The 23,560-nt window shown below is 43.3% G+C and overlaps 1 protein-coding gene across 2 annotated transcripts in view; it reads right to left on the bottom strand.

The window, feature by feature from the left end:
* LOC146507275 (breakpoint cluster region protein) overlaps positions 1–23,515 on the bottom strand; it is a 31,363-nt gene extending 7,848 nt beyond the window's left edge. Inside the window, exons 1-14 of one of the 2 annotated variants that reach the window (XM_085179860.1) lie at positions 21,807–23,515; positions 9,747–9,922; positions 8,350–8,454; positions 6,114–6,299; positions 5,002–5,109; positions 4,717–4,777; positions 4,553–4,605; positions 4,331–4,471; positions 1,526–1,647; positions 1,110–1,275; positions 808–927; positions 563–638; positions 364–468; positions 196–270 (exon numbers count right to left, since the gene is read on the bottom strand). In XM_085179860.1, coding sequence (XP_085035986.1) covers positions 196–270; positions 364–468; positions 563–638; positions 808–927; positions 1,110–1,275; positions 1,526–1,647; positions 4,331–4,471; positions 4,553–4,605; positions 4,717–4,777; positions 5,002–5,109; positions 6,114–6,299; positions 8,350–8,454; positions 9,747–9,922; positions 21,807–23,145 — 2,833 coding nt within the window. In that variant the 5' untranslated portion in view covers positions 23,146–23,515. The remainder of the gene's footprint in view (positions 1–195; positions 271–363; positions 469–562; positions 639–807; positions 928–1,109; positions 1,276–1,525; positions 1,648–4,330; positions 4,472–4,552; positions 4,606–4,716; positions 4,778–5,001; positions 5,110–6,113; positions 6,300–8,349; positions 8,455–9,746; positions 9,923–21,806) is intronic. The other variant, XM_085179861.1, reaches the window with a different exon arrangement.
* Positions 23,516–23,560: the final 45 nt, after the last annotated feature.

The raw sequence follows: 23,560 nt of genomic DNA, 5'->3' as shown, positions 1-23,560 counted from the left end.
ACACAGTGTTCATGACTAATCCCACTTGTTCTCCTGCAGCTGCCCTCCCAGCTGACAGCCGCAGAGAGACAGAGAAAGCGAAAGGGAGGAAGAGGGATGGGGGCAACACACAAAGTGATGTGAAACTACATGCAACCTTTACAGTAATCAACAAAATGATTTCTATTTAGAGAAAAAAAACTTTAAGACGCCTACTCAAGCTCTGTTTGAGCCCCGATGCAGAGTGGACAATGACATTCAGGAAGCCATATAAACCAGGTGACTCATCATCTGTGGAAGTAAAGGAGGCAGGAGGGTCAAATGTTAAGTACAACACAAGGCTGTATTAAAACGTAGATTTAATCCAATGCTATACAATCTTACCCTCCTTATTCATTGTCATTGGAATTGTGTGAACAGTCTGGAGCTTCACACACGAGTTGGTGAGCATCTGCAGCTCCAGAGAAGTCAGAGAGGAGCTTTTAAAGCCTGTATGTTACAGTGAAAGGGGTGAAAATAGCATTGAAGCTGCTTCAACAGTGCTGCCATCCTGTCTTAAATTTTTATAAGAAAAAAAACATACACTTTTTCTGCTGCTCACGAATGAGCTCCCTCCACTCCGCACGCTCGTAATCAGAAGAGATCAGAAATGTGAAGCCCTGAAAGGCAAAAGGGGGGAAGAGTATTTATTGAGCTCAAATGGTGCAATTTCATTGTATCAACTGCAGAGGGCAGTAAAAACCAAATTAACAATGATAGAAAAAACCTATTTCATATGAAAAGTCTTTACTCCTTTCCCTAATTCCCTCCTAAGGACCCCTGACTCACTTTGCCGTTTCTGTTGGCCACCCTGAAAGCCATGTTGGGGGACATGAGAAGCAGCAGGGACTCTTGCTCTGACAACTTCTTCCTCAGTCGCTCAATCACCTTGGACCCTTTAGTGGTTCTCTGCAGATAAACAGGAGCAGCGTTAATGCAGTACAGGCCTGTCTAGACACTCAGCTCTACTCACGTGTTAATCTGTACTTCCTCAATTTATTTTTGCTTGTCTTTTTGGTACAAAGCAGTCATCACCCTGGTGGTGTGATGCTGTTTGTTCTGAACTCTGTCATGTATGTTTCTGTAGTCACCTTCTCTCTTTGCATATCGTTCTTGATCTGGGAGATTTTGATCTTCAGTGCGTCAATCTCCTCATCCTGAACGAGAGGGACGGGGCTGGACTCGCAGTCCTCGATGGTCTGAAAGGTCAGGTCAGCCAGGGGGATGTACCACTTACAGTCATACTGTTGCCCTTTCCTGTTGAAATACAAGATACAAGAAGGCTACGAATAAATATATTTTTTAGCTGCCTTTAGAATTGCTTGTTAGCAGCGTCAGAGTACAAAAACTGTTTGTTCAAACTGAAATAGTTCTATTTTCAGCAAAGGACAATTTAAGTTCCTGGGAGGAGTCACTCTCATTTCCCCAACAGGAGTTTAAACCAGTGGATGTTCCAGGTCACATGCCTGCATCTGTAACCTCAGGCTGGACGCTGACCCAGACTCACCCTGCAGCCTGTTTCTTCAGCTTGGTGCAGAGCAGCAGGTCGGTGAAGAGGAAGACGTGACGGAGTTTCCTGGAACCTTCCACCAGCTCCACCATAAAGCGATCCCTCAGGAGCTGACGGTTCTGCCAAAGGAAACAAGGGATCAGTGTATACAAAGCATGTCACATCTCAACCAGTATACCTATCCTGCTGCAGGGTAAACAGTGGCACACCACAGGAGGTGCTGAGATTACACCGTCTAATTTAGGTCTGACGTTGTTGCGCCGTTTAAAATGGTTTCACATTATATAAGTGCTGATGGTTGTGAATACTTTAAACGCTGCGGTGTTGCTACTGCTCTCAGATGAATTCAACCCAGCAGTATTTATCCACCCAGATTGTTTTGAAGTGAAATGCCCAGTGCTGGAAATAAAGGCTATTACGACCTTCGCTTAAATATAATGGAACTAAATGAAGCTTGCCTTGTAGTGTTCAAAATGCCAAAAAGTACAAGAGAAAAACTCAGCAGTAAATTCTCTTTCCAGAAACTTTAATCCAGTGAACGTTTGCTGTGGGCAGTTTCACGCAGGAGTTGCCATGTTGATACACACAACTAAACCACATTAATAAGCATCATTATTACTAGATAGAATATTGGTTTTAGTCTCTATGAATAGTTTGTCCCTTCCTGTACAAATCCTGGAGGGAGTAATTGTTTCAAAACAAACCCATTTGGATGTTGTTAAGGATTAAAGTTAGGGGAATGGTTGTATTAGCTGGTGGATGTAAACACAGACCGCTAATGGTTTCTCTGCTAGTTCAATTCACTAATCAGGTTTCTTTTGCCATAGTTGTGTTTGCGCATCAGTTTTAATGAATGAATGTCCATCTTTTGTATACAGTTTATGCCCGTGAATAAAGGGTTGCTCTAGAGGCAGCATGATAGAATGTAAACATAACAGTGTCATCTGAGCATACTACCCACATATGCTCAGCTGCTCATTTACACAAATCTAATCAGTCAATCACATGGTAGAAACTCCTGTCATGCGTTTATCCATGTAGAGATGGTCAAGACAACTTGCTGAAGGTCAAAGTGAGCATCAGACTGGGGAAGAAAGGTGATTTAAGTGAATTTGAACGGTCTGAGTATTCCAGAAACTACTGACCTACTGAGATTTTTTCACACGACTATTTCTGTAGTTTACATTGAAGGTTCCGGAAAAAAAGCAAATATATGCAGTGAGCGCCAGTTCTCGGGGTGAAAATGCCTTGTTGACGCCAGAGGTCAGAGGGGAATAATCAGACAGCTTGAACTTGACAGTCAGGAAACAATAACTCAAATGCCCACTTGTTGAAACAAGATATGCAGAAGAGTTTCTCTGAACACAGCACATTAAACCTTGCAGAAGACCGCACTGGGTGTCAGTCCTATCAGCTAAGAGCAGAAAACTGATGCTACAATTCACACTGGCTCCAAAATTGGACAACAGAAGACTGAAAAAATTGGAAAAACATTGCCTGGTCTGATTTGGTATAACCAGCATGAAAGAGTGAAGCTTGATCTCGGGGGTGATTGTCTCTTTAAGCCTCTTATGCTCTGTGTTTCAGGTTTTTATTTGGCAATAGGTTCTGATACCGGAGCCTGAGCTTATGCTGTACAATGTGATGACACTAAGCTTCCCTGCAGCAGCATGCATCTAAATTCCTTTTCTTCCCTCTGACCTCTGGGATGAGGCTGTTTACAGTGACACTGCCCATATGAGACACTGCCATCCCACACCAACCACAGTCTGACAAAAACAAGGAAATCACTGCAGCATGGTTTTCCTCTGCCGTTTTTACACCAGCTCGGTTCTGGCAAGTCACAAACACGCTGGTGAAGGACTCAAGCACGTTCGACACCGTCCTGGTTTCTGAAAGAGGTGGCAGGGTTACATCCGCTTATTGTTCTGCGACAGAAACAAGACCACAAACTGTCAATAATCCAATGGAAAAAAACAACAGCTGTCACTGCACAGAGTTCACACCCTTCTAATGCTATATGTTGCTGCACTAAAATGACAACTGAGGCATGCACACTGGAGGTGAAGCTAAACACGCTCGCGGGTTTAAATGCTCGGGCTAATTACAGGCGGTCACGTTGCAAAACATCAACAATGGATGCACATTTAGTCACGAGGTGAGCGCAAACAACAACAACAAACCCATATTTTCAATTGATAGCCAAGTCGTGGCTTGTTATCTGTCGATCTCTCAGCAGGCGTTCAGACTTCCTGAACAATAAGCAAAGGAATGTCCTGGAAAACTTTCTTGAATTTGACATCCTATCCTGGTGGGCAGAACCGATTCCCAGGAAAAACAGAGGAAGTTCTCAACTGGGTCATCTGACTCAGACCCCAGAGTTGCGTGACGCAGTGGGAGACAGAGAGGTCAGGAAGCACTACTAAGCCCGTACACGCCCACTGCGAAAAGCAATTTAGACAGTAAAAGTTGATAAGGCGTCATTTCTGGGAAGCAGGGATGGACCAGCTCTGAGGGAAGGATGGGAGTGAGCACAGAGGTAATCGACGGATTTTCCTGGAGACCCCTCAACTCCGGTGTGTTTGCACTGCTTTGTCATGAGCTTCCTCTACGCTCCACTTCCTTCATGGCTACATCAGACAGGGTGAGATGACTCAGCAGCAACCTGACACACGCTTTTACAACAGCTTCCAGGCACCTTGAACATTTTACTGTCAACAGTCCAGATAAAGTGGAAATTGCAGGCGTGGGTGTTCATTGAGAAAGTCAAATATATGAGCATAGCATTGATTAAACGCTGACCTCTCCTTTCTTTACTGTCATGGACTGCCTGCGCGGTGTGATCTCTTCATTTATACTGGACAGGAAGTTCTGGGAGATGCGCAGGGCATCCTGTAACAGCGGATAGTCTGGGTGGCTGGAAGGTGTGTGCTTCAGTAAGTCCTAGAATAGAGGAAATATGACAAGAGTTGAGTTGTAGGAAAGTGTTCATGTGAATAAAATGAAGCTCCATATCCAACTTACATGCAGAACAAGAGTACTGCGCGTCACTCTGTCCACAGGCTTGTAGAGGAGAGCTGTGGAGGAGGAGGAGGAAGAGTCAGTTCAACAGGCCTCATCACAACTCAACTACTCCTAGCAATATTGATTAACGTGGAGGCGCTGTGTTCATCTGAGTCACTACTCACTTTCCAGTGAATATTTAGCCGACTGGTCTTTGCAATCCTTTGTACTTCTGACCAAGAGATTCTGCCAGGAAGTCAACACCAGAGGAAATATTTGGAATAAGACACAAAAACCTGAGAAACCACAGTAACTGACCCACGGAGCAATTAAAACAACTGCTGCAGTCGCTCAGCTCATTACACTGCGAGGACTGCCGAAAACAGCCCTGTCATCACTTGTCTCGGGGAGCTGCACAACATCAAACACTTGCCTGCTGCAGTCCTGCTGTGCGTAGCATGATTACATACCTCAGATATCTCTGCAAACTGAGCGTTTGCCTGGCAGCACTTGTCTGCCGTCTCCACAGCAACCTTATAGTTATCCACAAAGGCCCGGTACACTCCGAGCTGGCTGGCCTAAAGGGCACAAGCAGATAAAGCTTAGACTCGGATAGATTTTACTAGTCTGTTAGCACCACAGTGTCACAGTGTGCTGTGCCTGCTCAGGCACGAGTTGGCAGGAATACAGAGGCAACTGATAAAGCAGAGTGTGATTCAATGTTTGCGCACGTGTTTATAAAAATCCCTGCATGTATGCATCTTTAATCTTTCGTCATCCAGTGGCAAACACTGAGGTAGCTCTTATTCATTAACGTTCTATAGAGGATTTTTGCACTCCTTTACTGCTTGTCATGTGGCGAAACAAGGCTTTTATCTGGCCAGGAGACGACTCCAGGCAGTCTACTCAGATGTGCAAGATCCACTGAGGATTACATTACAGCCAAAGACTCCCACCTTTCCCCTCTCCAAGTCTCCCCTCTTTTAACGCTCATTAATGATCAAGGAATGACATTTAAGGAGCGCTATAATTAGCATCTGAAAGTTACTGACTTGAGGAATGGTGGTCTCTTTGATCAAAAACCAACATGCAATTTGGTGCTTGGAGGTTTCGTGTTATTTGATGCTTGCTCTTCTTATCCAAAGGAGGACTGAGTTTAGCTGAAAGGACTGCCACTCTTTATATGGTGGCTAAATTCTGCTTAAACTGTTACAAATCAAATAAAGGAATGTTTCACTTTTATCAGCTCATCAAACACTTTGTTGTTCACTGCGTTCAGACTTCCTTGTTTACATTGTCTGTTTCTGCCGAATTCCAAGTTAATAGGAGTAACGGAAGAACATGTTCTGGCTAATGCTTTTCATTCATGCGTCATAAAGCAACCGTCCATGAACAACAGGTGACATTTGTCTTTTTTTCCCAGCACCAGCTGTACCAGTGAGATCATTATGACAGAGGATGAGAGTTAACTGGAAGAGCAACATTCTCAACTTACAGTTATCTTGAGACTGACTTTTTTTGTTTTCCAGCTCATCCCATTACATCAAACAAAGCTAAGTAAGTAAGCAACCTGCTTACTTACCAGCTTCTGGAAAAGGTCGCCCACACACTGCTGGTGGCTCCAGTCCTCTACTCGAGGCAGCAGAGCATCATAGAAGTCTTTGTGGATCTCATGAAGCTCCGGTACTTTGAAGAAGATGGTCTCTATCTGCTGGATGGTTAGCATCGGTTGGGATGTTGTGGCCGCTGCCCTCAGAGGTTTCATGGGCTACAAAAATAATCACAACCATATATGACCATTTATAAAGAATAACTGAAGGCCTTGAAAAATAGTAACCACAGAACATGAGTCAATACAGTAAATGCCAAAGGTGACTGACGTGTTTAGTAGCATTAGCTAAGATTAGCTAACATGAGATAATTCTAAAAATGTGAACACTGTGTCTGCAAAAACACCAAAAAACAGTTAAGCAAAGAAATTTGTCATCTTGTATGTTTGCATGAAGAAAATCTATTACTTACTATTTAAAAGGGTTGGACCAGTCTCTATGCTAACAAAATTAGCTTGCGTCAGCTATCTTATCAAAAGTTATACAAAATAAGGTAACAAAATTGTAATAATTGGATTAATTTCTAGTGTGTTTCTAATGCTAAGTGTGCTAGGTTTCAAATAGCTTTTTCTAGTTGTACTTTGCTACAAATCCTGCATCCATTATTTTTAAATACGCAAGTATTAGCATAAATATATTCAGTCCTGTAAAAAGTGAAGTACACCTTTCCCGCTTCAATAGGAAATATAAGTAAGTCACATTTTGATAATCAAATCTACTTGATTAACTGATCATCACCAAGTTTGAGCATCTCTATAAAACCAGAGGTTTAGGCAGTTTGCTGGTCCGGAGCATTCAGGTGTGTTGACAACACCACAGTCTTCAAATCAGCAGACAACCCAGCAAATTCACGCAAAGATAAGGCCGCACTATGATCAGATCAGGAAAAACAAAAAGCCAAACAAGAGCTACATCTCGGACTTCACCGGCCTCAGTTAGCATGTTGCAGTTTATGAGAGTACAATTAGAACAAGACTGAACAAGTATGGCTTGTTTGAAGGGTTTCCGGGATAAAGCCTGTTCGCTCTGACAAAAAAACAAAAAAAACAAAAAACACCGGCACTTCAGGGAAAACCCAAACACAGCATATCAGCACAAATGCCTCATACCAGCTGTGAAGCACATATGAGGTGGTTATGGTGAAGGGGCGATAATTTGATGATTCTGCCTTGTTTTACAGCCACTGATCAGCATTGAACTCCAGGATACTTTGGTATACACAAGAGTGAAATATGAGGCCATCTGTTCAACAGGTAAAGTTTGGCCAAAACAGTCACGCAACAGGACAATGATCTCAAGCACAGCAGCAAATTTACAACAAAACGGCAGAAAAAGAAAAGAATCCAGTTGCTGCAATGTTGTGATGAGGCCAAAGTCCAGGCTTCTATCTGACTGAAATGCTGTTCACACACAACTACTTCCAAAACCCGATGAACTGAAGCAACAACGTTAAGAAGAGGGGGCCAGAATTCCTCCTCGACGACATGAGAGACTGATAAAGTTGTACAGAAAACAACAATAACTTCAAGTTATTGTTGCTGTGATATCTTCTGGTTCTACACCCATTAAATCGTGGGGTCGGTTTTAGCTTTTCTCTGGATTGCATGTTCATGCACGTCCTTGTTACTTGTATGAACATGAAGACATTTTTTTCCCCACAAAGTCAAAATGCTCATTGCGCACAGTGACTCATATTCATTCAGTCATTAGTACCTCACTTACAGGCGTTTCAATTCATTTACACATTACTGAATACCTTATTCTAAAACATTATCAGTTTATATACTTTGTATTCGCCCACAAAATAACTATTGGCTGAATCTTTTAAAATAATACAATATAAAGCATAATACTTGCAAAAGTAGAATGTAGCATGACATAGAAATACTAAAGAAAAGAATAAGAAAATTGAACTTGTTTAAAAATACTTACATTACACCACTAAATTAAGTTTAATTAAGAGGCCCTCAGGAGACAGGAATTAAAATAGCTTGTTTAAGACAAAGGAGGACTGAGTGGATGGATACAAGGTGACTATAACATAACTGAGGGTTTTTGTGAACTGCAAGTCAGGCAAAGCTACACTAATGTAGTCCCAGAATAAAATTATAAAACAGCTGAAAATGACCTTAATAGGTCCCATTTTGAGCTGCTACTAAACTAAAGCTAAGAACGTCTTTTAAAAGCCTGTTTTCATATTACACATACTATCAGCAGGGCCTCCAGGTGGCTGAGGTAGGTCTCTTCACTGGCCAGGATTCCTGACAGGACCCACTTTCTCATCTCTAACCCCTTCTCCTGATCCAGCTCCACCTGAAACAAACACGGGAAGAAAGAAAACAGTTGGCAAACAGGGAGAAATGGTATTCACCTACACAAAAGTCACACAGTCACAGTAATGACATGCAATTTATCAACGTGTTTGATCTTTACAAAAGCTGCCCGTGCACCTCTGCAAACCCCCAGCTGCAGATATTTTTGCTGTGGGATTAGAGGAGTCCAGATTTGTAGGAGGTCTGTAGGAGTTTTACATTTCAAGAGGACAGCAGCAGAAACTCCTAGCATCTTGAGTTGTTAGTCCAAACAGGTCAAAGACATCTGTCACCCCCAGTAGGAGTCATTCAATGAGAAACTCCCTGGAGCACTGACTGCATCAAATGCTGCCATTATATTTGCTAAATAAAAAAAGAAGGAGGAGGAGAAGCTGCAAGTCAAGTGAGGCCACCCTCCACCATGATTTCGGCTTTGAAGATCACCAAGTGTACACATCAGAGGATAAGAATACCGCAGATAGGAGAGGGGCAGACTGGAGGGGGAGGGGAGCGCCGTCTCCTTTTAACATCTGTTTACACACAGTATGTTTGCTGAGTATGTATGGTCTTTTTCAGCAACGCTGAAAAGCACGCCCATCTGGGAGCTACATGGCAAACACGCACTGTATGTTTTATTGTTGAGGTATGGATGCCTGCAAGCTCGGTTATCCCTGTTAATGCCTCTCTGAAGGGCGCCTTATTTAGTTTGCTTGTCACTTTCAGTGGCTAAAAGTTTTACATTTCAGCACCAGAAATCACAAACTGTGGGGACGTGCAGTTTGTAAGTTGGAGGCCTTTATTTAAGAAGGCAGGGTGTGACAGCAAATGCCATCAAGATATATTATGGGAAATATAGGATCACATTTTTTTTAAAGATTTTACTAAGTAAAAAATTTTTTTTAGCAATAACAATCTTTTAAAGGTTACCACAGTGCTAAGACACCGTTATGTCATAAGACTGGCACTGTGCCACATTTTGAATCAAGTCATTTGTTCCTCCAGCATCAAGCAGCAAAAAGCAAATTCCTCAACATCTTGCAGCACGTTTATCACTTATGTGCACATAAAGCATGTGGGAGCAGAATCACAAGCAACAACAGGAAAACTGAAATGAAATGAGGAAGGCCTGGGCTTCCAAAGGGCGATATTGGAAGAAGTAACTTTTCCACACGGACTGAGAAACCACAGCTACGAAATACGTTTGGAGAGATGGCAATGAAGGACAGTCAGACAGCAGAGAAGAGGAGGCAGCACAGTTAACGTGTCTAACTGTAGTCATTAAAGCAACACTACCGACAGCGGGGAGTCCAGAGAACCAGATGACTGGTTGTCTCGGTTGTTCCTGATTTTGGAGCGGAGCCGTGGCGAGGAGGTAGGAGATCCCGTGAAGGACAGAGGTCCGTGGCGAGGCCCAAGCTCGTCTGAATGCTCCAGGTCGTAGCCATATGATGGAGAGTTTTCGTTGTTCTCTGTGAGAAACAGTGAAACAAAGCACAATAGTCACATGGTGTGCTATTAAACTGTTAGGCCGTGTAGTTAAAGCAGAGAAAACATCATGGGAAACGCAGCAAACTGGAGCATCAGTTTTTGTCAATTGTGAATAAGCCAGAAGGTGCTAACACAGCGATCCTGGACGTAGTGGGAGTGATGAAGATGTGCATTTAAAGCCTAGAAAAAAAACTAGCAAAAACTCCTTTTTAATGAAACAAGAATCCATATAATGTCCTGATCATGCATTTTACCATTGTGCATCACAGATTTTATTAACACAGCGTCAAAGAGTTGTTAACTTTATACAAACTTTTTCATCTCTTTCACTGAACAAACTGAGCAATATTCTAGTGTAGGCTGGAAAAAAGTAAGTAAACTATTGAATTTAGCAGTAACACCCTTCATCAGATATTTTCAGTAGCCACCTATAAGACTTGCAAAACAATGAAGAGGAATTTATGACTGTTCCTCCAATAAAACCATTTCAGTTCATTCATTTTCCTGACATGACTTGACTGAACAGCCCTCTTCAGGTGATGCCAAAGAATCTTTGTTCATTTAAAGCCAAGACATTTCTGTAATGTATTTATGTGATATTTTCCTGCCAGCGTGTGTTTATAGTTGGAAAACCGCTTTCAGAACATAGTTGCATGTATAACAGCGGGTATTAAAATAAGGAATGAGCTGTCTTTTCCTGCCATTTGTCTTCCTATTAAATCTTTTAATCTTTGTAAACCTGTTACCTACACAAATCTACCACACAGCCAGAGCCAGCCGCTGAGGGCTCCTGCCAGGTCATCGGATAAGCCTGGCAAACTGCACGAGTAATACACAAGCTCTTGTCATGCCAGCCTTGGTATATCATGCCTCCTTTAGCTTTTTTATGCAGTGTTCAACATCACAGGAAATGTGAAAGATAGTGCTTTAACTGGGCATAATATTCAATTCCATTCAAATCCACTTATATTATATTATGTAAAAATAATTGGTCCCAACACAGAACCCTGTGGAACTCCTTATTTAACCTTAGTGTTTAAATTTACATGGATAAATTAGTGTCATTCTGGTAACATCAGGATGACATCCAGCTCACAGCATACGCTGGAAAAATTTAGCTATAACAATGACAAATTGAACATAAACTCTTTATGGGTCACAACATGACCTCATATGCACATCTGTGCTATTTTGCATTTAGAGAGATCCAAAACAACAAAGCCGAATGACTGCATCCCACAGCGAAACATGTTATACTCCCTGGACCTTGTGAAATCTGATTTTTTAAGACAGATAAGATCAGATCGCCAATGACTAGATCCTGTAATCAGTGTCAGCCAATTGACTCACCAGCAATTATTAGTATATCATGCTTGTCACACTGTGTGGAAGATCCAGAGCAGAGATGCCTATCCGCACAACAAAAAATAAAAAATAAAAATACCAATATGGAGTGGACACTTTAAAAAGACAACAATTCATAACAGTTTTATGGCTACAAGACTGGTTTACCTCAGCTTGAAAACAGGAAAGAGAGGATTCCGGAGACTGGAGGAAGATAAAGACAAGTTTCCCCGGGGAGGCCTTGAAGACAGGCAACTGACAGGATGACATCCGCAGAGGCTGTGACAAAGGCGTCAAACAAACACACTGGGCCCAGCAGAGACAGAGAGCTGTATGAACTGCTTGAGGAGGAGACTACCGCAGTCCAAACAGCTACACAGCCCAGGGGGGGAGTCCATGTGAACGGCTACTCTGTGCTTCAGTGAAATTATACATCGAGCCCGGGAAAGGATGACTAACACATCCTCTCTCAGGCTGCAGCTTTGGAGCCACAAACTATCTAAACTAAGAAATAGCCAGAGCTTAGAATACAGTCCAAACACAAATAAGTAAAAGGGAGGATTTAAAAATGTACCGAAGCCTTAAATACTGAGCCACTTGTGTTGTTTATAGGGACGTTTTTAAAAGCACAGCACTGACTTGGCTGTGGTCAGTGTGAGAAAGTGTACATCACAATGGACCCTCAGTGAGTGCTGTTGTTCTAGCAATCACAAGGGCCGATAGCGTGAAGGAAGTGTCCAGGCAAGTTTGTCCGGAAAATTCGGCAATTTGTCTGCTTCAGAGCGGAAACAGGCTCTCTGCACAAGGTCATCTTTTAACAAAGGCTTCCACTCCTAATACACACATTCGTCTACAGTCACGGCTATCAAATCTACATTCCAGCTAACAGTGACATGCCTTTTATAATTAAAGGCTTTGCAGACAGCCCACACTTTTCAGACATACATGGAAACAGATTTGTACAGGTTCCAATAATTCACTGTGACTCACAATTTATGTCTCTTTCTGCTTATACTAAGAAGAACCTAGGTGTCAAACAGACTTTTAAAAAGGGGTGAGCAAATAAACCAAAGTAAAAGCTGCACTTTCACAGCTACAAACTACCTACGAGATGCAGTTGTTAAACAGCAGAGCCCGACCCAAAGTGTGCTGTTATTTCACTCCAGACCTCAAGGGAGTCCTGCAAGTTTTAGATATCATCCTGGGTCAACACACCTTAATCAAATGTTTAGTTCATTACCAGGCCTCTGGAAAACTTCAAGACGTGTTGAGGAGGTAATTTAGACATTTAAATCAGCTGTGTTGGATCCAGGACACATCTAAAACCTGGAGGACACCGGCCCATGAGGCCTGCATTTTAACCACACTTAAACAGTAATCCTGAAATTTCTGCCTAGCAACAAAAATATTACTCAAACATTCAAATCTTTATAAGTGTTTTTGTCTGTGATTTGCTGAAAATCTGGTTTACTTCCTGTTACGGCAGACTTCTTCTTCCTTCTGGACAACTGCTTGATCATCTGATCGAAGAGGTTCTAACCCGGTACTAGCAATAAACTGGATAGTGATTGCAGGTTTTAAGAAATCTGACAAGCCATTAACCAAACTTTGACCAATCTTCAAGATTTATGCCACCTATTAATGTAAGTAACTTTGATCTAAGATGTGGTTAAAAAAATTCAAAATCCATTCATTTTCAAGTACTTTGCAAATGCCTGTTCATTTTATTATGGCCCTTCTAGTCCAAGAAAATATGACTAAGAGCATGACCTGGATGTCCTTTTTTGCAGCTCTGCTGTTTTAAACAGATTAGCTTCAATGCAAAATGCCTGTTTAAATTTGAGGCTAGTCATATCTGCAACTCGAAATCTTATCTTGTTATAGACCAACAAAACTGAGATAAATGTTATCTAGATTTAACAATTACTGCTAAGCTATCAGCCTCTATGTGCACATTACTATTCAATAAAGTACACATTTCAGTCAATTTAAGAGTGTAATGTTCCAGCCAGCGTTGGAAGTCACAGTGAAGGAGCTATGTTCCTATTTTATTATCAGCATCCCAGCAGCTTCAAAATCACACAATAGAAAGTATCACACATTTAGCTGGAGGGTGGCAAAATAATCCTGCTGTTCTGTCTCATACCCAACAAATGGTTTCAGCTGTGCAATAGAGCCGTAATAAATACATTCTAATGACATTACATAAGATCGCTGAACCCGACAGCTGTGGTCGCGAGCTGTGTGGAGCTGTGGATCAGACAGAAGCTGATTTCATTTTGGACCGTCACAGAAATCTGTAATTCCATGTTTTTGAAGGATTTCCTTCAGTTCCGTGAATCAAAGCAAATCATTTAAAAAGTATTATTACCTATTAATGCACAACACTGAATGTTTTGGTTTCCCACACCAGCACTCTGAGCACCACCCAAAAATAGATCTCAAGGATATATACAAGGGGGCTCGGCCAAACAACTGCCAAGCCTGCTTCTGGGGAATAATCAGTCATCATGAAGCACTTTGCCTTCCTGCAGCATGTAAACAAGAGCCTTGCATAGAATACAGTCACAGCAGTTTTAATACCACAGGCATGCTGGATACACACTGGATATCCCACTGATGACAAAGCAAAGACATACACTAATCCTAATCCATAGAGATGAACTACGACAAAACACGCAGGGAGGGAGCGACAGATGTGCAGCAGAATCTTTGCGGCAGCAGCATCGGGAATTCTCTGACACAGGAATAATCATGTGGTCTCTTTTCACTACACAGCCATCACAGAAGAAGCAGGAAGTGTTATTTGGGACACTTTCATCAGAGTGAAAGTCTGTATTGGGTTTCTAAATAATGGTTGGGGTTATCACATGACCATTTTAAGGTCACAGCAGTTTAAAAAATATGCTGTTTTTTCTGGAAAGTAGTTATTTTTTTCATCTGTGGTCATGTAGGTTCTGGGAGCACATCTCCCTGACTTTCCCCATTCATACACAGAAGCCAGAGGAAGTGAGAACAACTGCACGACCCGAGCACAGAAGCAGGTACCAGTGGCAACAGACATGACACTGACTGGTTCAGACACGGCATGACAGGGGGAGCTGGTGTGGAGATGGGTTGCAAAGCAGCTTGCAGATTTGGAGTGACTGTAGGCAGGCATCTTAAATACCTCCACCTGGTCGTAGCAGATGGCTGCCCCGCCCTGAGGCCTGGTTCTGCTGAAGGCTTCTTCCTGTTAAAAGGAAGTTTTCCCTTCCCACTGTCGCCAAGTGCTTGTTTACATTGGCGTCGTCTGATTGTTTAGGGTTATTGTAGGGCCTTTAGCTTACAATATTAAGAGCCTTGATGTGATTAAGTGCTTTATAAATAAATAATATTGAACTGATTGAAGATGCACCGCATGAGATAGCCAATTCGAAGAGTTTCAGCTGAGGGATCAGCTGATGTGGGCTGGGACTGAGATTAACTGATCTGCTGTTATTGTGGCTTGTGTGAATTAATGTCATTGTTTGAAAGTATCACAGGTAAAATTTCAATTCTATTTGACTGATGGGGGAAATTATCAGACAGCAGCTCCCAAAATAAAACTTAGAGGGCAAAGAGGTTTATTGATTGAGCCTTGGAACTAGAATGGTAGCATCCATATTTGCCCATTTCACCGCTGGGAAAAGACAAATTGAGTCAATCCTCAATTACTGGACCCCGCTGTGAACATATTGACTATCCACCAAAATCTCAGTCAAAGGATGGATAGAATTTAGATCACAAGCTCCCATAAATAAACACACACATATCAAATGGACTATTTGGCTCAGAAAAGGCTGGAACTGAAATTTTACAGTAAGCATCCATAATTTATTTACAAAGTTTAAAAAAATTTAAAAAAAGATATGCTAAAGGACGGCCTTTCTGTTGCCTCTACAATGGTTGTATAGATCTGGAGAGGAAAGTATCTCCAGATCTCCTCTCACATTGTGAGAGGTTGTTAAAAGCTTAGCACCACTTTATGGCTCCAAATGGATTCTCCTCTGATCTGTGGAGTCACTCGGGGAAACAGCGGTGATAAGAAGGGCAAACACTGGGGCCGGTCAAAGGGTGACAGCCTTTCAAACACCTGATGTGGTGACCCCACTTCATGGACTTTACGATATGTGGTGACACAGGATAATCGGAATACAGAGTCTGAGAGTTTGATATCCGTCTATCACAGCAGACGATAATTAGCAACAAGCAACTTTATCCTCATACTACAATTTATCAGAGGAAAAATGGCCTCAAAATTTAGGATTTTGACATTTCTAAGAAAAACATGACAGTTTTTGAGATTAAAGTAATTCATGTGAAAAAAAAATGCATGTTTTATCTAACATCAAAGGTCTTCTGAAAAACTTTAAATACGTGCTAACATGAGCTAACGAAGTTTAGTAGCTAGCTGGTAACATAGAACTTTGTTCTCTGGTCTATATATGTCAAGAAAGAAAGAAAAAAGGCAACATGCCCAGGGGCCTAAACACTAATGCTAAGGTTCTAAGACACAGAGACTAGTGCCCATCTTTTATATACAGTCTATGGACGTAAGCAGAAAGGATGTATCTGTGGTGTGATGAGGTTTATCAAATCCAGTAAACTAAAGTTTGGTGTGTGAGAGGGGAAGAAAAGCAGTTTCATCGACGTAAATCATAAATTTTATTTCTTTCTGATTATATATATATATATATTTTTTTTTTTTTTGCTCATTTGTGACGTCTGTGAGGTTATTCTCAGAGATTTGCGGTGTTTTTTCAGATAAATGAAGGAATATCTCGGTTAAGATTTCCTTGCCCCTAATTGGCCATTCAAACTGTAAAAATGTTATCCGTCAATTCATCATCCCATCTGGGCTCGTGTGGAGTGCCTGCTGGCCCGGGAGGTCCTTTAAACCACAGGCCTGTGGAACGCATTGAAGACCATCAGCACTCGCCTATGATCTGCTGTGGGGCAGCCTAAAATTAGTGCCAGTCATCGAGCGGTGTAGGTCAGAACTGGGCCGCCAAACACGGCACACCTACTAATCAACGTATGTAGAAATAGCTCGGGGTGGACACACTGCGGCTTGTAATGTGCCGCATAACAGAGCAAATAAAAGCCCCGATAACAGTTCCAGCCCGGGTAAATAAACACACAACGGTGCAAAGGCGAGCAAAAAGATTAACTCAAGTCCAGCAGCGAGGAATAATTAACACGAAGCAGGATTTATTTCATTATATTATTGTGACTTTTCAGGATGACACCTTCAAGTTTGTGCTTTGTAGCAGACACAAATATAACGGCTGAGTTTTCAGAAATGGTAAATGGTAAATGGACTGGTTCTTATATAGCGCTTTTCTACTCATCTGAGCACTCAAAGCGCTTTACACAACTTGTGCATTCACCCATTCAGACCCATTCGCACAAGCACATCTTTCTAAGTGCTTTATAGCTAACATTCACACACATTCATACTCCGATGGATGCATCGGAGAGCAATTTGGGGTTAGTATCTTGCCCAAGGATATTTGGCATGCAGACTAGGGGAAGCCAGGAATCGAACCACCAACCTTCCAATCAGTAGATGACCTGCTCTACCACCTGAGCTACAGCCACCCCATGTAAGCAGTGACAAGACACAAATCAAAGTGACCTCCTGGTGTAATGAAATATTCATTTGCATGTCTGAATAGAATTAAATATTAGCAAATGGGCCTCACCTGATGTGCTCTGATGTGACTGGCCAGCGGTATTCTGCCTAGCAACACAAGTTTTTACAGCGAATTCGCCTTAAGGTAAACTGTACCTGAGTGCAGGCGCGTGGCGGAAAAGAATCAAATCATCTCACATTCAGATGGTTTCATAGAAGTTACAACACTTTGAAAACTGCAGTATCGTTTGTGCTATTCCAGCTCAAAGTTACAAACCGGAAGTATAATGTTTAAAACACGAGCATGATTAACAAGGGTTTTTGGTTCTGATACTGCTGCCTCTTCTACTTCGCCACTGAATGTTTTGCCTAAAATAAACGTTCTACTACAGGAAAAAAAGGTTGACACAAGCACCATGGGTCAGGCCGTTGTGACAGAGGTGAACTCGTTTAGCACATTACATTTCATTAGCCACTTCCCCCCACACCCCAAGAAACAGCTGAGACATTCCATAAACACTTGGCCTGCCAGCCAGCCGCACAGAGGGCCCTTTGAGGAGAGCTGAAGCCGCAGGAGCACAGGGCTGAGGCTGAGCACGAGGGAGGATCACCGAGCCCGAGGAGGCTCGTAAACAGGCCCGAGCCTTTCCTCTGCATGTATGTTAGTAACTGCACAGAGGAGCTTGAGGAAAACCTAAAGTGAACCGTCTTGCATAGTTTCAAAACAAATGTTTTTGTTGAGTTTTTTGACAGAAACAAAAGGCCATTCATGGCTTTTACTGTGAGAGCAGCTGGCGATGCCTGGCCTGGTGTACTGATGGCCTGCCAGCTTTTGACCACTTTACCCAGTACACTGCACAGAAGAACAGGTGCCTCACTTGCTCACGCACACACAAAGGCAGACTTGGCAGCCCTCATGAGCTGCCAGCACTTCCTCTTGTAGGCTTACATTTACTTAAGGAAAGGGAGAGGCTGACTTCTTCCCCTTCTTTACCCACCAAACTTCAGATGTTGATACGTAGGTGCAACGATAGGCCTGTCTGGGCTTACACGGGGAACCTCAAATATTTATGAGTCCACAATTAACCCGGAGGACCGGTGTGACTCCTGCTGAGGCAGCAAGTGGTGGTCTGAGGCAATCAGACGAACGTTAGTCACCTTCCAGATAGACACTTTCTATTAATGTCACAGCGACAGCAGACAGGCCCATCTACGCTCAGAAACGGTGCCGTGTCCTGACTGAGGCAGGCTCGGGCTAAAAGCATCCTAAAAGACAATCTCCTGGTTTTTGCAGAGAGGATCACGATTAAACTAATGGGAGATTTATTATTTTCCCTTTTGGCTGACCTTTTTCTTTTACGCCCTTTCACTATAACACATTAACCACGAGACAGTCTACACGCCCAGACTCTTCTTTAGCCACAGGCACGTCAGCGTTGTGATGATAATTAATTATGGCAAAATAAACCCATAAGAGAGCTGGCCTCCTTAAAGGTCCACAGCTAATCAGCGGCTCTATTCACAGTCAGGCTTGACAATTGGCCTAGTTAAACCAGAAACCAGGAGACAACACTTATTTCTTCTATTCATAGGAAAAAGTCCCCTGAGATGCGTCAATTTTAGACTGGCCATTTCACAGAGTTCTCACAGCTGAGACACAGTAGGACAAGCACGCGTTTGTTTAGAGAAGTTCGGAGGTGTCACTAACGGTAAGTCACTCATTTTTTCCCCAGGCGCAGGAGGACTGCCACCACGGCACTCCCACAACAGCAGCACGGACCCTACGAAATGACATGGTGACAGAGTGCAGAAACCCCCCCCTACCACCCAAACATGTGCAGTATATGGCAGTTTGTCTAATGGTTACAGAATGTGCAGCTAACTGGACCATAAAGCGCCTTTACAAGCCTGCTTTACTCAGTCGTTTCAAGAGATTTTAGTCAATGCCGCAGTGCTTTGTGATAAATGCAACAAGAAAAAACACTTTCCAGCAGCTCCCTGAAAGTCAAGAACCACAACAAAGAGCAATTTATTGCAAAAGCTGGCCTCAAACCAGCTCCCTGCTTGAGGACTAACTTAACAACGTGCAAATAAATAAATAAATTATTACAACATGAAATCCAGACTTCTGGTAATCCACAAAGCAAGGTCCACATGACGCAGGTTTGCCATTATGTCAGCAACATGTCTCCTCTGAAGAAAATTTAAAAAAGGCTGCACTTCAGACTCTTTCTGTAGTCAAAGTGTCAAACAGGCATTACGCATCAAAGAGGGAAACACAAAAGGTCATTTGACTGGTCATGGGATGCACTATTTGGCATAGAAAGTCCAAACCTTTGTAACTGCTAATTAGTTTTTATTTAATTAAGTTAAGTTTTTGCTTTCGGTTCAGTTTAGTTTCAGAGATTTCTTACACCTAGTTTGAGTTTTTTTTAATTAACTACAATAACATTGCTGTTTAGGCCTGTGACAAGAGCTGTGTGCTGACTCCGTGTGACACCTGCACAGTAGGGAAAGGAGCAACATGTGGAGGTACCTGGAAAAACTAGTAGTGAGCCTTGAACACAGACTGTAAAGAAAAGATGGAAGCAGCCACTTTGCCATCACTCATTTGTGGACTACTGTTTTAAAGCTTCAGATATAGTATTTTGGCCATCACATCTTGTTTAATTTTTCATATTTGGATGATAAAGTGGCAAAATTAGCAGTGTAGGCTAGCTAGCTTGGTTAGCTAGGTTATCCACAGAGGTACAGGACTAAATGGAGCTTAACTGCTTCTTGACAAAAGATTTTTTTTTTTTAAATTTCAAAAATAAAATACCAATAATATTTCCAAATTAAAATAAAACATTTATGTTATTTATTTTTTCTTATAGGGAAGTTAGCATTTTGCTAATAAAGGTCTTCATTGGCTTCCTTTCTTAGCCCCGAAAGCTGCCACTTGATCTCAACTTCTTTTGAACGCTCCAACAACTCTTACACTTTATCCACAGGAGCTTTTTGCTCGTCGCAGTTTGCTTGACTGGGGCTCAGCAGTTGACTTCACAGCAACTTCCAGCACCAACTCGCAACCAGTCTGGGAATACTAATGTTTCCCTAGCAACCAGTGGTTGCCAGGCAGTCACCAACCAGTCCCTAGCCCTTTGTGACTGTGGCCTAGCAGGCACACTGATTGTGTGAGATGCGCAGGGAAGATGCACTTTGCCCCAGCCTACACTGCTACAGTCACAGCCCCTGAATGACAAGGGCATTTTTATCTGACAAAAAGGATATAACAAGAAAATGATTACAGGTGCATTATGGGTATTGGAGGCTACCTCAGCCACTACTGCATCAGTTTCTACTGCATCACTTATTTTTTGTTTTTGTTGATCATGCAATACTAAATTGCTTTATTGCAGCTTTAATGAGTATTGATTTGCAATTTTACACATAAATGTAGCAGCTATGAGTTTAAAAAATGACCAGAGGCAGCCATCCTGACAATATGCTTACAGGACTCAGCGACACATGGCACGACGGTGGAATGATGCAGACCCAGATCGAATGGATTTATGCATTTCAGTCATCCGAGCAGCGTGCTGGCTCTCACTTCATGCTGATTATATCACAGACGATCTGCTCACTTGTCACATGCTTTTTGTCAAAGAGCTTTGGACCGAATCACCTTATGTAACAAAAACACACTACTCTGCTCATCTGCTTAATCTGACCCTGAGTGGATAATGCTTCTTTTTTGGGGGGGTAGAGACACACAGTTTTTTAGCTCCAATCTTCCAACAAGCACTCTGCTTCCCAATCCGTCTTGGGTGAGGATCTGGCCTCAACCAGCGATGATGTGTGTCCTTGTGTATCTTTTATTATGACAAATGCTCCCGCCTGCCCTTCTGTCCTTGCTATTACCAAGTTACCCCAACCACTCTCCTTATCCCTCCTAACAATGTTATATTGTTAACATGTCAATACTGCTGCCCAGTGAGTGATTCTCCTATTATGCTGGAGCATAACAACAGGAAACACCGATGGCGGGTGTTTTGATTGGAAGCCACATGACACACTTAAAGCCCCCTCGATCCTCCTCGTTGAGCGAGTTGTCAGGGCTTTTTTCCAACCCACCACCCGTAACAAAGAACCGCCCTAAATTTATCACGCTAGACAAACCCCTTTAAGTTAATTACACCACACTAAGGACAACAACGTTGATGTGCGCTGACACAAAAACACTCAGGGTGGATAGGGCTGAGCGACCGGGAAGCCCCGGGGGGCAGATGCTGTCTCAGCCAGAGCATCTCTGCGAGAGTACTGCAGCACTCAGTGGGGCAAAGAGCAGAGAGGGGTGAAAAGGAGAGGGTAGGCCTGCTTACAAAAGGGTAAAGAAAGCCCTGCTCAAAGAAGTGCAAAGGTTCTGCTGTTCGGGATCTGCACACGAGAGCCACAGTTTGCTCACAAACAGCCTGATGGCAGCTGACGATCGAGCCTAACAGAGCTGACCAGTACGGATGAGGCTTGTGAGGAGGAGGAAATAAAGCTCTCCTAACAAAAGAAGATGAATCTTCATTAAACCTAGCCTCCTTTTTTAAGGCAACTTTTATCGCAAAAGATAAGTAAGGCTGCTGAAAAGTCCTCTGGGTTATGGAAACGTTTTAGGATGGATTTAATGTATCAGGCACAGAATGTTGAGACTTTATTTGAGTGATTGCAGGTGCATTTTACACATCACTGACTCATTCGGGATCTGGGCCACCCAGGGCAGACAGACATGTTTCAGAGAGGGATTAGAGCGGGCTTTGGATGTGTATCATCTTCATGCATCAGACTCAATTTAAGTGTCAGATCACATCCACATTTGTGTATTAGAGACCTACCTAGATCTCCTTGAAGGCTGTTGTCATGAGAGGTCCTGCTGGACGTGGTGGAGTCTCCATCACTGGGCCAGATGTGGTTCGCCTTGCGGAGACCAGTGATGCAGGTGTCAGAAATCATTCCCTGCTGCTTCAGGCGAATCTGAGACAGAGGTGTGGGCGGGCTGCTGCTGTCGAAGGACTGCTGGGAGGGTGAACGGCTTTTCTCCCTGTACATCTGATAGGTGGTGGGGCTGGGAGACACCTGGCTGGACTGGCTTGAGGAGAAGTCCTCTTCGCTGGAGGTCAGGTTCTCGTTGGAGCTGCAGTCCGGCGTGTAGCCTCCTCCCACGTCGTCGAAGCTCCCTGGAGAGTAGGAGCGCCTCGGCCAGGTGAGGTGCGCGTCCTCATCTGTGCTGTGGTCCCTGATGTGGATGACTCGCATATCCCCATCACCCATCATCCCCCCAACGTACACGCTGGTGTAAGCGTGGCACTCCACTGGCTGCCGCTCAGATTTCCCCATAGAGTAGCGCCCCTCGCCTTCTTTTAGGGGATGTGGGCTGACCTCGGAGTCTTCATATGACCCGTTGTAGCTGCAGTTCCCCTCGGTGGATCTGCCTCTCTGAACGGCTTTGCTGATATCCCCCGTGGCGGCTGACAGGTTCCCTGGGAGTGAATGCAGGGACCTCTTTCGCTCCATCTGCATGGCTTGACAGCCCAGGCTGCTGATCTTGTCTGAGACCTCCCTGTCGTTGACTCTGACCAGCCCTCGCTCTTGATGGTACTCCATGTTTACGTAGAAGGGTTTCTCTTGGCCTCCTGTCACTGACAGCCCCTTGCAATCTCCCGCTGTGTGGGAGTTTGCCCTCCTGATGCGCTCAAAGTTGGATCTAAGAGCTGCCACCGAGCCCGGACCCACTGGGAAATCAGGAAGCTCAGAGTCTTGGCGGACAGGTGACACCCCACCCTTCTGTTTGCTGTCAGGGGCACAATCCATCTCAATGTCTGCATGAGGTTTGCACTTGACTGTCTTACCAGGCCCCCTGTACTTGTGCTGCTGCTCCTCTGCTCCTGCCTCATCTATGCTGGACCTCTGGCTGTCTTCATCGTTTGTCTCTGCCATCCTTTTAAACCCCCATCTCTGCCCATCGTAAGACTTCCTCTCCTTTGCGAGCAGAGTCTGCAGGTAGATCATGCGAAAGCGCTCCTTGTTTACTTCCTTCTCCAGTTGCTTGATGGATGACTTGCATTTGTCCAACTCCTGCTCAATGTCCCCCAGTGAGTTGAGCTCCATGCTAGGGGGATCAGACTCAGGGAACTGCGCTCTCCATGCTTCCACAAACCCAGCTGGCTCAACCATTATTACTCTGACACAAACTGTTCAATAAGCTACCAGCAGAAGCATTTCCAAAGCTCAACTTGACTCTTTCCAACAACTTCCATCGTGCTACGAGTTCAATGTGTTTCTCAGAGTAATCCACTTAAAAGGGTTATAAAACATACTTTACAGTCTTTACTCACAATCACAAGAATCAAATCCGCTTTACTCCGTTTAACAAAGTCCAACAAAATGCGAGGTTATCCTTTTCTCCAACTTGATCTCCTTCTTGCGCTGTTCTCTGGAGATCCTCTGCCTTCCTCTGTGCTTGGTGTCAGACTGAGTCCTGCAGCTCTCTGGTGTTTTGCCTCTGTCAGTCGCAGCTGAGAGAGGCGGGGCTAAGTCAGAGATGTGATTTAAACCGCAAATACATCAAAATGAACACTGCTAGATTTCT

This window comes from Neolamprologus multifasciatus, chromosome 12 (genome assembly GCF_963576455.1).
Source record: "Neolamprologus multifasciatus chromosome 12, fNeoMul1.2, whole genome shotgun sequence".
NCBI lineage: Eukaryota > Metazoa > Chordata > Actinopteri > Cichliformes > Cichlidae > Neolamprologus > Neolamprologus multifasciatus.
The sequence above is the reverse complement of the archived record's forward strand: the minus strand, read 5'-3'. Positions and strand labels throughout refer to the sequence as shown.